The sequence below is a fragment of the Rhodamnia argentea genome, chromosome 3 (assembly GCF_020921035.1).
Source record: "Rhodamnia argentea isolate NSW1041297 chromosome 3, ASM2092103v1, whole genome shotgun sequence".
Taxonomy (NCBI): domain Eukaryota; kingdom Viridiplantae; phylum Streptophyta; class Magnoliopsida; order Myrtales; family Myrtaceae; genus Rhodamnia; species Rhodamnia argentea.
This window is the reverse complement of record NC_063152.1, coordinates 3,359,063-3,372,547: the sequence shown is the minus strand read 5'-3', so window position 1 is coordinate 3,372,547 and position 13,485 is coordinate 3,359,063. Positions and strand designations below refer to the sequence as shown.

Genomic DNA, 13,485 nt, shown 5'->3' with positions numbered 1-13,485 from the left:
AATCCTTAGTAGATGATTTCTAATAATTCATTTTGAAACCGATCACTCCTTAGACTCGAGTACTAGCATTGGGGTCCCGAGCTCGTGATTGATGGACATGGGCCCAAGCACTAGGGACCCGGGAATGAGCGTTAGGGTTTCTTTGCTCGAGCATAGAATTTTTTTTTATCCCGGGATCGTTATATAATTATGTTTTGGAAAATGATTTTCAAATTTGTAAATGAAAAATCATTTTATTGAAGGTAAGTATACATATTTTGTTGACTAGAAAAACTTTTTCCACCCATTTATTTTTCTACGGGATTTAAATTCCTTAAAATGGTGAAAAAGTTTTTCGAGAAATAAACAAAATCTAGCTACGAATGGTCGATACCACGTAAAAATTTCCGACCCTTTGCTCCATGATACAAATTAGTACCTCTACGGCATATTTATCCCAAGCTAATATTCTGTTTGTGTGTCGATGTGTGTGGCGGACGACCGCAAGACGAATCCGACACGGGGACTAACACATTCGACATGGAAAATCCACATGGCTCCATACATATGCGCATCTACATAGGGCAACATTTTGGTTCGGACATTAACTATGTGTCGATTTGAGATTTTCTAATGATATTACGATGGAGAGAAAGGGAGAGGGGCAGTTTCGTCCTCGTGACAAAGCCCTAAACCCCCGTCGGACCTGGAAGAGCTCGTCCATGGTCGAACCTCGAAGCTAAATGGAAGCTCTCGCTCAAGATCAAGCCGACGTCGCGCCCCCTCCCAAAGCCCCAGAGCAGCAGCAGCAGCGACCGCTCTCCAAGAACGCCCAGAAGAGGCTCCTGAAGCAGCAGCGGTACGAGGCGAAGAAGGCGGAGAAGAAGGCGCTATTGAAGGAGCACAAGAAGCGGGAGGCCGAGCGGAAGCGCAAGGAATGGCAGGAGGCCCTCGAGAGCGCGACCGAGGCGGAGCGCTCGAAGCTGATCGAGTCGAGGAGGGAGCTCCGGCGGGAGCGGATGGAGAAGCGGTCGGAGGAGCGGGAGGGGAAGCTCCGGAGGCTCGAGGGCGCGAGAGAGAGCGGGCAGAAGATCGTGATCGACCTCGAGTTCGCTCACCTCATGTCGGCTAACGAAATCAGCAGCCTCTGCCAACAGGTAAATACGTCAACGTGTTTGTCCAAGATTCGATCTTTGCTTTGTGGATCGAACGAATCCGGTGGTTCGGCTTCATTTCTTGATTACGAGGTCACATAGAACTGAAAGATGGAATTGACACGTGTAGTGATGCTGTAAATGAGATGCTTCTGTTTTGAAATGCATTTGCACGTCAATGTTGTAACCAAATTCGTATTCTAGTCAGCATGATTGCAAATGATAGCCAGAAATGAATTGGCAGAGCAATCAAAGAGTTATTCGTATCGGGCCGGTTCGGTTCGCCACTGTGATTTATATCAATCTGTTTGCTTCTCATTGATATAATACTTTCGCTTTGTTGTTGATCGCATTGATGAAGTCATGCAGATTATGTACTGCTACGCGGTGAATGGGAGATGCGCGTATCCCTGTCACTTATGGCTGACTGGATGCGAAGGAGAAATGGGGAGCCAGTTGCAGAGAATACCAGGATTTGACAAGTGGTTTGTCGAGAAGGAAGACCGATCTTATGTCGAGGCATTGCAGGATTGGAAGGAGAATTTGGTGTACCTGACGGCTGACTCGGCGAATGTGCTCGATGTACTCGATCAGAAGAAGATTTACATCATTGGTGGGTTGGTGGATCGCAACAGATGGAAAGGACTGACCATGAAGAAAGCAGAGGAGCAAGGGATACAGACTGCAAAGTTGCCCATTGGGAATTACTTGAAGATGTCGAGCTCCCAGGTACAAAATGTCCTTTCTCTTGCTAATCTTGAATTTCTTGGTCATGGGTTGGTATGTTAGGTAACTTTTGAGTTGAGAGTATGTCTATTGAGCTCAGTTATTGCTCAATGGTGGAGCTCTTGCTAACACACACTATGAAGCTGAGCAGTACTCTCTAACATTTGAATGCAAAGTACTGTTACAATTCATAATGCTGTTGTGCCGCTGGACTTCTGTGCCATAGAAGGTGGTGATCATTTCTACCTTTTACCGTCTTCAGAGACCCTAGATCAGTCTTTGTTTTTGGTGGTTTTTCTCTCTTTTCTTGGTAAGCCTTTGGCTTTGATGGCTGATTCTCTTTGCGAACTGGTGTGATCTAACTTTTGGAACAGAATTCTCATCACATAGCCCCATCTGTGCTTTTGAAATCTGGAATCGGGTGTTTTCTGTCTCTACAAACGTCAATGTCTGGTGAAAATTTGTTTGTTGACAATTCTGTAAGATTCCTTTGCTTGAACCTTTCAGCACATGCTGCTGCTAAGTCTAAGGGTAGAATGTCTTATTTCTTGATCACAGGTCCTTACTGTCTCTACAAACGTCAATGTCTGGTGAAAATTTGTTTGTTGACAATTCTGTAAGATTCCTTTGCTTGAACCTTTCAGCACATGCTGCTGCTAAGTCTAAGGGTAGAATGTCTTATTTCTTGATCACAGGTCCTTACTGTGAACCAAGTCATGGAGATACTCCTCAAGTTCTTGGAGACGAAGGATTGGAAGGATTCCTTCTTTCATGTGATTCCTCAGAGAAAGCGATGTGAAGCGGATTCAATCCAGCCTCAAGGCGAAGCTGAAGAGGAAGACAATGCAGAGGACGATCTGTCTGAGAGTAACAAGGAGCGTGTCGAAGTTCCTCCTCCTAACTGACATATAGATTAGCGGTAACTCATATTTGGTTAATTTCCTTACTTGCAATTGTGAATTGGGAAAGCCAACAATCACAAGTTCATTGATGATCATCTGGCTCTGGCTTAGCATTTTTGTATCCTGCCGTCGCCCTCGTGATCCGTCTCTGATTTGAGGCTTTGAGGAGATATATAACCTTTTGTTATCATCAATGGGTTCTCTAAATGCATGCTGGCTTCTAATATGCCTTTCTTCTGGATGGTCACAGCAAATGCTGCTTTTGGAATAGTGTCATCATGTGGAAAGTGAGCTCTTTTGCACTTCTGCCCTTGAATACATAACATGGTCACCTTTTCATCTGACCACATAGTTGAATGAGTCACAAGAAAAAGGGTTAAATGCCAACTCAGGAGGAAGCTCAATTGACAAGTGCAAGTGCATTGGAGGGAAGATGTTGTACTCTAGAAAACAAAACAAGTCTTTCTTGTACTTGTGCTTCAAGTTGAAGTCAGGAAAATGACAAGATGTTACTGTTTTATTTCCCACAATCTACACTCCAAACTCAGTTCCAATAAGACTCCAGCCTCCTCCGTTAACAAGCTACTTACCTTTCTTTCATTGGTAAGGAAAAAAAAAAGGGAATTCAAACAGCTAGGTTACTGTCCACCTACATTCAAGATAACATGATGCATCATTCGAACTGGCCACGAGCCTCACCATTTCCAATAGCCCCATTTGAAGAGCCCTCATGGCTAGCATTCCCATCTTTGAATTACCCGCCCATCGGCGGAGCTCCAAAGTAAGCAGGGTGGGGGCCAGCCGGGCCGGCCATCGGGAATCCCCGAGTGAAAGTAGCAGGAACCCCCAAGTTGCCGTAGTCGACCGCCCTCTTCATGAAGGGCTCGCCCCTCAGGGACCCGCGGTCGCCTTCCATGTCACGGTATCGGTGGAGGTAGATAGTCAGGGGCTCGATGTAGTCGTCGAAGCCAAGCTTGCTCATGGCCCAAAGGACGTCCTCTGCTGTGATGGTCTTCCGCTGCTCGCGCTGGCACCGGTCGTTGGCCTCCCCGGTGATGAAGCTGATGTACTCGGACACGCACTCCTGGATCGTCTCCTTGGCGTCGTCCGAGATCTTCGCATGCGGGGGGAGGATCTTGCGCATGATCCTGATCACGTTCGCAATGGGCATGAACCGGTCCTGCTCCCTCACGGTGCACTCACTGTTCTCATCCGCATTCGAATGGTTGTTGCTGCTATTTGCAGCAGCAGCAGCAGCAGCAGCGAGGTTTCCGTCGGCGACCGTCATGCTGATTTCGGGTCCTGAGATAGAATGCGAGAGCATTTCCCATCGCCCCCCAAAAAAAGGAAGAGTCAATTTGCTGAACTAGCTGGACTAGTCAACATGATACAGAAAACCATTTGGACAACTTGCAGATCGACATAAACACGATCCAAAGTGTCCGCCTACATGTAAGAAACAAGGTTCTCAACTGTTGCAGATTAGTGAAGTGATGTCCTTTTTTTGTTTTTATCGCAGGGCGTGACGTCAGGCAGCCGTAAGAAACACGTCATGCGGGTTTCCCTCCCGAAACGTCACAACAGCAACAGGCTGATCGACTGTACTTTGAACCGGATCTCGACCCCACGCATTGATTAAGCAGTAAATGTGCGGCATTAAGTGGCCATTAGCGATTTGCTGGAAACAATACGTTGAAAACTCCAAACGCAAAGCGTCACTCTCTCTCTCTCCCTTCTCAACAACAAGCACACAAGGCCAAAAGGGCATGCAGAACGGTTCTTGCCTTGGCTAGTTCTGCAATCTGAACTTCGCTTCCGCAAGAATCAAGAGAAACTACATTCATCATGGAGGGAAAAGAGATCACCGTAGGAACTTATCGATACAGAATTCAGATGCCCTCGACATGTTATTCGGCATATGGCGTGCGCCATATTAGGTTGATAATCACATGATACTTTCACAGCGCAAGAAATCTCAAGCGAGCCAAGGGCCGGCTCGCTCGGTCTGCACACGAAAGTTCGATTCACAATGTGTTGCAGCAACATTGCTGTTTGAATCTTTTCCTTATTTTCCTCGCTTTGTTTTCTGCGTATTCGCGGAAAGCAGGCATTCAAATCCTGGAGATGCTAACTTCAGCATTTCGTAACGTATGTAAACGGTGATGGCTTAAATTTTTTTTCCCAGCTCCAGAAAACAAAACCCAAAAAGAAAAAAGGAAAATGAAGGGGCAGATGGATGGTGCTCCTGCTCGGGTCCACTTTGCATGCACCAGAATCGACACTTGCACTGTTCTATTCCCACACAAAGATTGTAAATTTCTTCCGTACATCTGTCCTTTCAGACAGGCTATAAACCTCAAAGAAATCAAAATTTAAGGACATGAACTGCTGATGAAGCAAGCCAAAATGCAGATGGACTCCTTCACTCGAAGCTTCACAATCTCTCTCTCTCTCTCTCTCTCTCTCTCTCTGTGCTTAACCAGAGGCGATCCTCTTTCGCATATGAAGAAAGAAAGCATGCATGATAAAGATACGATGGCGCATTATTGAACCATGCATGCAGATATGTAAAGGGTTAAGAAATAGCTGAAAAGGGCTAAAAATGAAGGCGGCTCATGTTCCATAAGAGGTAAGACATGCGAGCAATACTTACGTGCGTCGCTGCACGTATGGCAAGATCTCAACTCAAGAATGTCGCAAACAGCAAAAAGTGCCTTCAAAATCTACGTGACGTACCAGGGCTGGCGTTGCCGGGGAGCTTGCGATAGCCATGGAAGCCACGTTCCATCCCTCCTTGCACAGTCAAATCAACCCCCCCTCTCTCTCTCTCTCCAGTGATGATCTGTTCACAGTCTACAGAGCAAAGAAAAACTCTTTAAGACTGTGTTGGGAGACCAAAGGGCAGGAGGGAGGGGGGACGAGGAGGAGGAAGATATACAACACGATGGAGAGAGGTCAAGGAGCGGCCGACACGTGGCGGTGGCGACCTGAACGAAGAACACGATACTGAATTAGGCAGTTGGGAAAAGCTGAAGCGGCATTTCGGTCGAGGACATTTGAAATTTTGCTTCCGGGTGGGGGCCAAAACACGCGCGAGCGAGGAGCGATGCTGTTTTGCGCTTTGCTCTCTTTGTCTTGTTCCGAGGGTGAAACTGGCTTGTTTGGGCGAAATGGGGTTTGAAGATTGGGCACGTAAGAACCCAAGATGAGGAATGGGTTCCAGATGGCCATCCCACTTGTTCATTGGTACTGAAAATCCGATGGAGAGAGAGAGAGAGAGAGAGAGAGAGAGAGAGAGAAGTTAACTAGTTAAGGTGATGGGAGGATTGAGATCTTCTCTACATAGGAGTAAGTTTGGCCCTCTTTAGTATTCACTTCTCCTAAATGTACTAGCTCGATTGATACATACGAGAGAGACAGGGGAGTAGCAAATAGATACCGAAGCGACGCGGCCGAGGTGGTGGCGGGAGAAATTTGGTTGTATCCGGTAGGGTAATACGATGTTCTTACCATATATAAGTTTCTGACTTAGTCTTTTGACGGCTTAAGATAGAGGACACAAATTTTCGACACAATAGGCTAATTTGTATATCCATTTTTCAGGAAGGAATCAAGCATTTCAAGAAAGATCCCTACATATGTCGCTTTTAAGGAGGGGCTCTCTTCTGCATAATTATAGTCGGTCGTGCCGCTATGTGGTTTCAGAGGCAATTAGAGTCGCCAATATATACCTAAGGGACACGGTCAAAGTGGGGGCTAGAGAAGTTTGGTCATATCCTATGAGGCTTGCAATATTTTTACTATGTATATTTGCACCTTATTAACTTTTTATGGCTTAAAGTACAAAACACATATTTTGAATCCAATGATTGATCCGTATATCCGTTTATGAGAAGGAGTATCGTCTATGTCAAATATTTTGGGAAGGGTCACCGTATTTATCTATTTTAAGAATGAGCACTCCCATGCATAATTGAAGTCGGTCGCGCTGCAAACTCGTAATTTCGAAATTAAAGTGACGGTTTTGAAGTAACATCTATATACAATTAAAGTCAATCCCGTCGAAGACATGCAATTTCGAAATTAAAGCGACGGCTTTGAAGTAATGCATGTACACGATTGAACTTGATCACCGCCTATCTTTTCAACATAATGGTGGATCTGTATATCCATTTTTGGGGAAAGAATCACCACTATAACAAACATTTCGAAAAAGTTACCTAGATATGTCTATTTTAAGAAGGGGCGCTCTTCGGCATAATTGTAATCAGCCGTGCCGTTATATGATTTCAGAGAGAGAGAGAGAGAGAGAGTCACCATTAGACATGGCCACGGGCCGGTTTGGGCCTAGAACCGGTCCGTGAAAGAACTGAAACCGGCCCGTTGACCGGGACCGCCCGGCCACTCACGGGCCAATTCCGATTTTAAAAAATTAGGAACCGGCCAACAAAAAATTAGGAAAAGAGCCATTGCTTTTTCCCTCCCACCCCCCCGGGCCCCACCCCGGAAGCGGAACCACCCCTTCAAGGGCCGGTTCCGGTTCCATAGTGGCCACGAATCGGAACCGCCGGTTCATAAATTGGAACCGGCGGTTCACGGCCCATGGCCATGCCTAGTCACCATTAAGGTGGTGGCTAGAGAGGTTTGGTCATATCCTATGAGGCTTGCAATGTTTTTACTATGTATATTTCCAACTAAGTTTTTGATGAATTAAAGTACAAAACGCATATTTTGAATCCAATGGTTGATCGATATATCCGTACGTGAGTAGCAATAACGTCTATGTCAAATATTTTAAGAATGAGCACTCCCATACACAATTGAAGTCAGTCATGCCGCAAACTTGTACTTTCAAATTCCAGCGATACGGTTTTGAAGTAACACCCATGCACAATTGAAGTCAGTCCCGCCTCAAACATGTGCTTTCGAAATTAAGCGACGGTTTTGAACCAATGTCTATGCACGATTGGACTCGATCACCGCCAATCTTTTGCGGCCAGCTGCAGACATAAAACAAAGTGCTGCCAAGGAAGGTGTTGGTCACAGAAGTTGGGTTGCATCCCAACCATAGTGATTATATACAATGTCTATACTATATATTCTTTCAGTTTAATAATCTGCAATTTACAATAGAAAGCATATTTACTTTCAACACAATAGGTGATATGTATATCCATTTTATGGAGGAGCAATGTCTATTCAAATATATCGTGATCCCTAGGTCCATTAAGAGAAAATATAATGACTATGACTATACCAAATATGTGGTGATCAATGTTATATGTCCAATTCGAGAAGGAGTAAACATTTACCAAATTAGCATTGTCGATAGTGGTGATCAAAAGATGGTCATATCCAAGCATTAGTGATTGAGTCCTATATCCGCCCCAGTTAACCACCTGTCTCGAATCTCTCTTGATAACGGAGAGATGAAAAACTCCCAAGCGCGAGTTGTTTAAGCATTCCGAGCCGAGTGTCTCAAGCGCGAACTCTCCGATCGCGAGAGATGGAAGACTTTTGAGCAAGATGTGACATCTTGTATTCCGACTCGTTTTCGAAGCTTTGAATAAATGAAAAGTCTCATTGATGTATTTCGCTTTAATCTCACTCGAAATGGTCCATTTTGGAGCAGACTAACCAAATGAAAATGGCTAGTTATGAAAAATCAAGTACGTGGACTAAGAACTTGATTTTGGACTGACTCTTTGGCCATAAAAATTGTCGAGGGAATATTTTAGACCAATATAGGCCGATCCTAAAATAATGAAGGAACGATTTGGATAATACCCTACGCTTGGATCATGGGTTATTCTGTTTGACCTCGTATGGATTCCGAACGTCCCTAAATTATTTTCTAACGATCGTGTCCATCGGGACTAGTGATTGACCCTCGCAATTGAATGACAACCAAAGTCGCCATGGCTCGAAAAATTCTTAAACGTGATATTAATCACGGGTCGATACGTGTAACTTCTAAAAGCCCCCCGTTAGTTTGAGATACGCCGAAATTTCAATTGATCGAAATTGATCGTGAATCGAGCTTCAGAATTTGACGTCGGACCTTCAGGGGTTTCAATAATTAAATGTTGGACGTTTTCTCATCCAATGTAAAATTTATTCGTGGTTCGTCCCAAAGGGTTCAAGAAAAATAAATTTGGACCGGATATGGGAAAAGACCCATTTACCCTTGGAGAATATTCAATTTTTCACTTTAGCCGAGAGGGTATTTCAGCAAATCACCCCCTTGGTCGAAATTTGACTAGTCTTTGTGGGGAAAATTACCTTTTTGCCCTTCTTGACTTTGAAGACCCCAAAAATATCTAGCCCTATTATTATCCAACCTTTTATTCATCAATATTCTTGGCCTTCTTCTTCATTATTTCAAGACCACTTTCTCTCTCTACCTCTCTCTCTCTTGGCCGAAAATCCCCTCTCACCATCCTCCATTGCCGAAAATTTTCCATGCTTCCACCGATGTCACCTTGAACCGCCGGAGCTTAACCTCCATCGTGAACCGCCCGGGACCGCCGGAGTAACTTGGGTTGAAGCCGACCGAGAGGAATCGCCGAAGCCACCGGGTTGGGATAAAAATTTTCCCTTGACTTCTCGCCAGAAAATTTGCTAGATTTGTGGTAAGTTGGTTAATCTAGGTTGTTAATAGACATTAGGTTGAGAAGACTTGGTGGAAAATTGGTTGGATTTGCTCTTGGATCAAGCATGGCCGAATTTGATGAGGGAGGAGAGAGAAAAAGATGTGTTCTTGAATGAATAGTGAATATGCATGATTGATAATGGATGGCTAGGATTTAATCTTGCCTTTCATGTTTTAATCCAACGGCTTATACTGAATCTTGCTTAGGAAGATTGATCGAACGGCTGAGATTAATTCCCGCTTAGGGTAGATTAATCGAGTGGTGGGATTTATTGCACGTGGGGATATTTTAATCGTACGGCCCAAATTAATTGCCACGTTAGTATAGTTTAATTGTATGGTACGTATTAAACGTACATTAGTATAATTTTGATCGTACGGTAATTATTAATTGCTACGTTGGTATAATTAATATCGTGTGGCATAGATTAATTTTTGTGATAGCATAAATTAATCGTGTGGCCCGATTGGCCATCGGCTTGAGTGTGAGTTAATTGGATGGTCCAGATTTATTATTTATTCAACGTGAGTGAATCATGTGGTCATGATCGAGTATTTATTCAGTATAATTAAATCAAGTGGTCTCGATTGGGCAATGAGGAAAATTAGAAAGATCGTGTGGTCCCGATCTTTATTTAGAGAAAAATTGGTGAGATCGGGTGGTCTCGATCCGCTAATTAAGAAATTTAGCATGATCACATGGCGAAGATTGATCGATCGGAAGGAATTAAGAGATCGTGTAATATCGGATGAGCGATCGAGGAATTATTGTGGTCATATGGTCTTTATGATGATTATTTGAGAGGAAATGTGAAATTTTACCCCGAAGCGTTATGACGCGGGGTTCGTATTTTATAAGATAATATTTTAGCCTGAGGCGTTATGACGCGGGCTCGATTATTATTATTTTACCATGAGGCGTTAAACGTGGGGTTGTGCTCATTATTTTATCTTGAGGCATTAAACGCGGGATATTAACCTGAAGCGTTATTATGCGGGTTATAGTGACTGAGAGCATTATCACGCGGGTTTGGACTATATAATGGCCTGAGGCGTTATTACACGGGTCTATCCAATTATATGATAGCCCGATGCGTTAAATGCGGGCTTTGGATCCACGTGAAATATTTATATTATAGCCCGATGCGTTAAACAAGGGCATTTGAGTAACGTGAAATTTTATATGTTAGCCCGAGGCGTTAAACGCGGGCTTTGGAGCAATGTGGAATATTTTTATGATAGTCCGAGGCGTGGAACGCCGATATGGGAGTAATGTGGAATATTTGTGAAAGTGTGGCAATTTTTGGAGAAAGAATGGAATATTGGTGGAATTTATTTGTGGAATTTTTTATTATGGGAAGAATTGTTGGAAATTACTCACCTAGGACGTGTCTGGAGGCACTAGCGCCCTAACCTAAAATTAAGGACTTTCTCACCGAGATTTATTCTCACCCCGTCGTGGGCTCATTTTTTTTTCAGACCCTCCTCCTCAACCATGGGTGTTCCGCCCCCGAGGTTCGGGATTTCTCAAGATATGGATACGTTAGTAACGGATTATCCAAAGGGGGAGGACAAGGTGTATTATAGGCACGCGGCAACAGTTTGGGTGAACACAGGAGAGCTCTACGGAAGCCCCACACGTACGTGGCATAGACGTACCGTCACCGGGATTTGACAGTGGGACCGCTAAGTGGTTTCGATATTCCCTACGATGGTGTTGGGGAATGGGATCCTGCGAATGTTGCACATCCAAATGGCGTGGTGGTGAATCCCGATATTGGACCCGAAGTTTTGGAACCCGACCCCGAGGTCACAGACCGAGGAGAAGATTGGGAAGTTGTGGAGCCTTCTGATGCGGAGCGGCCACCGGAGTTGGACGAGGACGAGTTGGCAGCTATGGACGAGATAGTGCCCGATAGCGAGGACGAGAACGAGGCCTAGGGTAGTTGGTCTCTTGACTTTTGTAGAGCGTTTTACTTTGGAAGTGTAGTGGGCTTCAACCACGAAATCTTTTTGTTATAGATGGTTACAGGCTTGTACAGTGGCCTCTAAAACCTTAGATTTGAGAGTTGTAACAATTATGTATATATGTATATAAGTTTGTTTTTACCATCCCAAGTTATCGTAGTGTTGTTGGTTTCTGTATGGAGGTTTGTTTCCGCTTCCGCATGTGTTGTTTTTGTTGGCATTTGGATCCTGGAGAACTGTACGTAAGCGTAGCCAGAGGGAATGTTTGTGAGCTTGAAGGGTTCGGGTCGTGACACACGAGAGATTGAAGAGTGAGCACAAAATCGAAAATCAAACCCTAACAGCTCTAGTTTTTATCCAAATTTCAGCCCCAATAAGAAGTCATTTGGTTAACATGGGAATTCATCTCCAAAAGGCTCTTTTCTTAGATATGAAATTTGGGGAAAAAAAACTAGAGCAATGGTATCAAAATGTCACATTGCTTAGGGTAATTTTGGATTGAAAATAAACTTAGACAGATATGAAACTCAAGAAAAAATTGATAGCTTTTCATGAGACAAAAGACCTAAAGTTGATGTTTTTTACAAGACAAAAAAAAAAAGAACAAAATTGAAACTGGATCAAAATTTTGAGATTTATTACTAGATGAACAAAAAATTTAGGATAAAATTAGGATCGAAGCTAAAGTAGGAGGATTTTTTTAGGGTATTAAGCCCAATGTTTTTATCATACATTTTCAATTAAGCTCCTATCGCCTTAGAGTGCGCATGGTAACAATTCTAAAAGTGGATTTCTACTCAAGAAGTGCTTTTGGAGCAGAAATCCATTTGGTTATGTAACTTATGAAGCGTAAATCGTTTGTTAAAAATTCTTACTTTTGAAAGAAATTTCAACTTTTGAAGAGAATTTTCACTTCTGAAGTTATTTTTCTTTCAATTTGAGAAGTTAAAAAAAGTTGATTCTCAACTCAAGCAGTATTTCTCACATCACCCTTTTTCCATTACGCCATCACCCTCTCTTCAACCACGCCCGCCGACCTCCACCTTTGCCCACAAGTGACCACCGCCCGCCGACCGCAACCACCTCTACCCGCCACCCTCAACCAACCACCGCTAGTCACGCCTTGAGACCACCGCCAACCGCAAACCATCTCCCACCGCAAACCTCCGTCGGCCACCACCCACCGCCGCTCGTGACCGCCACCATCCACCGCCGCTCGTGACCACCACTACCCGCCGACCGCCCCTCGCAGCCAACCGCCCCTCGCCGCCAACCCCCGCCCATAGCCACCTGCCAACCACCTCCGTTGCCAACCACCGTCGGCCCCCACCGTCAACCGTCAACCGCCAACCACCGTCACCCTCTCGCCGCCCACCATTGACCACCACCCCACCCGCTGCCCCAATCTACCGCCAACCTCCGTCGGCCGTCTCCAACCACCGCCGCTATTCGTTGCCGTCTTCGGCCGCCATAGTAGAAAATAATTAATATTTTTTTATTTTTGAAAATTAAATAATATTTTTTAATAATAAAAAAATATTTTTAAAGAAATTTAAAAAGTGTAAAAATGAAGTAGAAATTTTTTGGGCGCCGACAATAATTTTTATAGAAGATTTTGTGCTAATAATGTTTCAAAAGTAGAAATTTTCAACCACTACCAAACAAATTTCTCCGATCGTAAATCAACTCACGGAGTAGAAGTAGAAAAATCAACCTCCGCTTCTGATTAGAACTAGAAAAATCAACTTATGGTCAAAAGTTGATTTCCGAAGTAGAAATGTTACCATGCGCACTCTTAAAAATAGAAGCTACATTCTTCTAACACGATCAAGGAGTGGCATATTCCGACCCCCTCCAAAAAAAAAAAAAAGGAGTAGCATATCTACTTTAAGGCGTTGTAAGGAATATCTCGTGATCTTTATATTTGATACCAATTCAATCATAGATTTCTTAATTTTGCCAATTTGATCCTCAACCTTTCAACCATTGGCCACTTTTGACAGGAAATAGCTACTATGAACGTTGACCGTTTTGCTTGGCACGGCCGACATCGAAATGGATAGCTTTTGCGATTTTTAAAAAATAAAAATTTAAAAAAAATCAA

At 43.8% G+C, this 13,485-nt stretch overlaps 2 protein-coding genes across 3 annotated transcripts; one reads left to right on the top strand and one right to left on the bottom strand.

Moving 5' to 3' along the window:
- Window positions 1-625: 625 nt before the first annotated feature.
- LOC115726938 (tRNA (guanine(9)-N1)-methyltransferase) lies at window positions 626-3,102 on the top strand. 2 transcript variants are annotated; one of them, XM_048276388.1, is made up of 3 exons: window positions 626-1,136; window positions 1,503-1,862; window positions 1,960-2,342. In XM_048276388.1, the coding sequence occupies exons 1-3, from the start codon at window positions 723-725 to the stop codon at window positions 2,083-2,085; spliced, it is 900 nt and encodes a 299-aa protein (XP_048132345.1). In that variant the 5' UTR covers window positions 626-722; the 3' UTR covers window positions 2,086-2,342. The 2 variants fall into 2 exon arrangements, with proteins under 2 accessions (XP_048132345.1, XP_030512892.1); XM_030657032.2 differs by lacking the exon at window positions 1,960-2,342 and adding an exon at window positions 2,555-3,102 and having other exon boundaries at window positions 629-1,136.
- Window positions 3,103-3,192: 90 nt separating this feature from the next.
- Window positions 3,193-5,611, bottom strand: LOC115726939 (nuclear transcription factor Y subunit B-6). The gene is made up of 2 exons (XM_030657033.2): window positions 5,498-5,611; window positions 3,193-4,063 (listed from the first exon to the last, which is right to left on the bottom strand). Exons 1-2 carry the CDS (start codon window positions 5,547-5,549, stop codon window positions 3,516-3,518), a joined length of 600 nt encoding a protein of 199 aa, XP_030512893.2. The 5' UTR covers window positions 5,550-5,611; the 3' UTR covers window positions 3,193-3,515.
- Window positions 5,612-13,485: the final 7,874 nt, after the last annotated feature.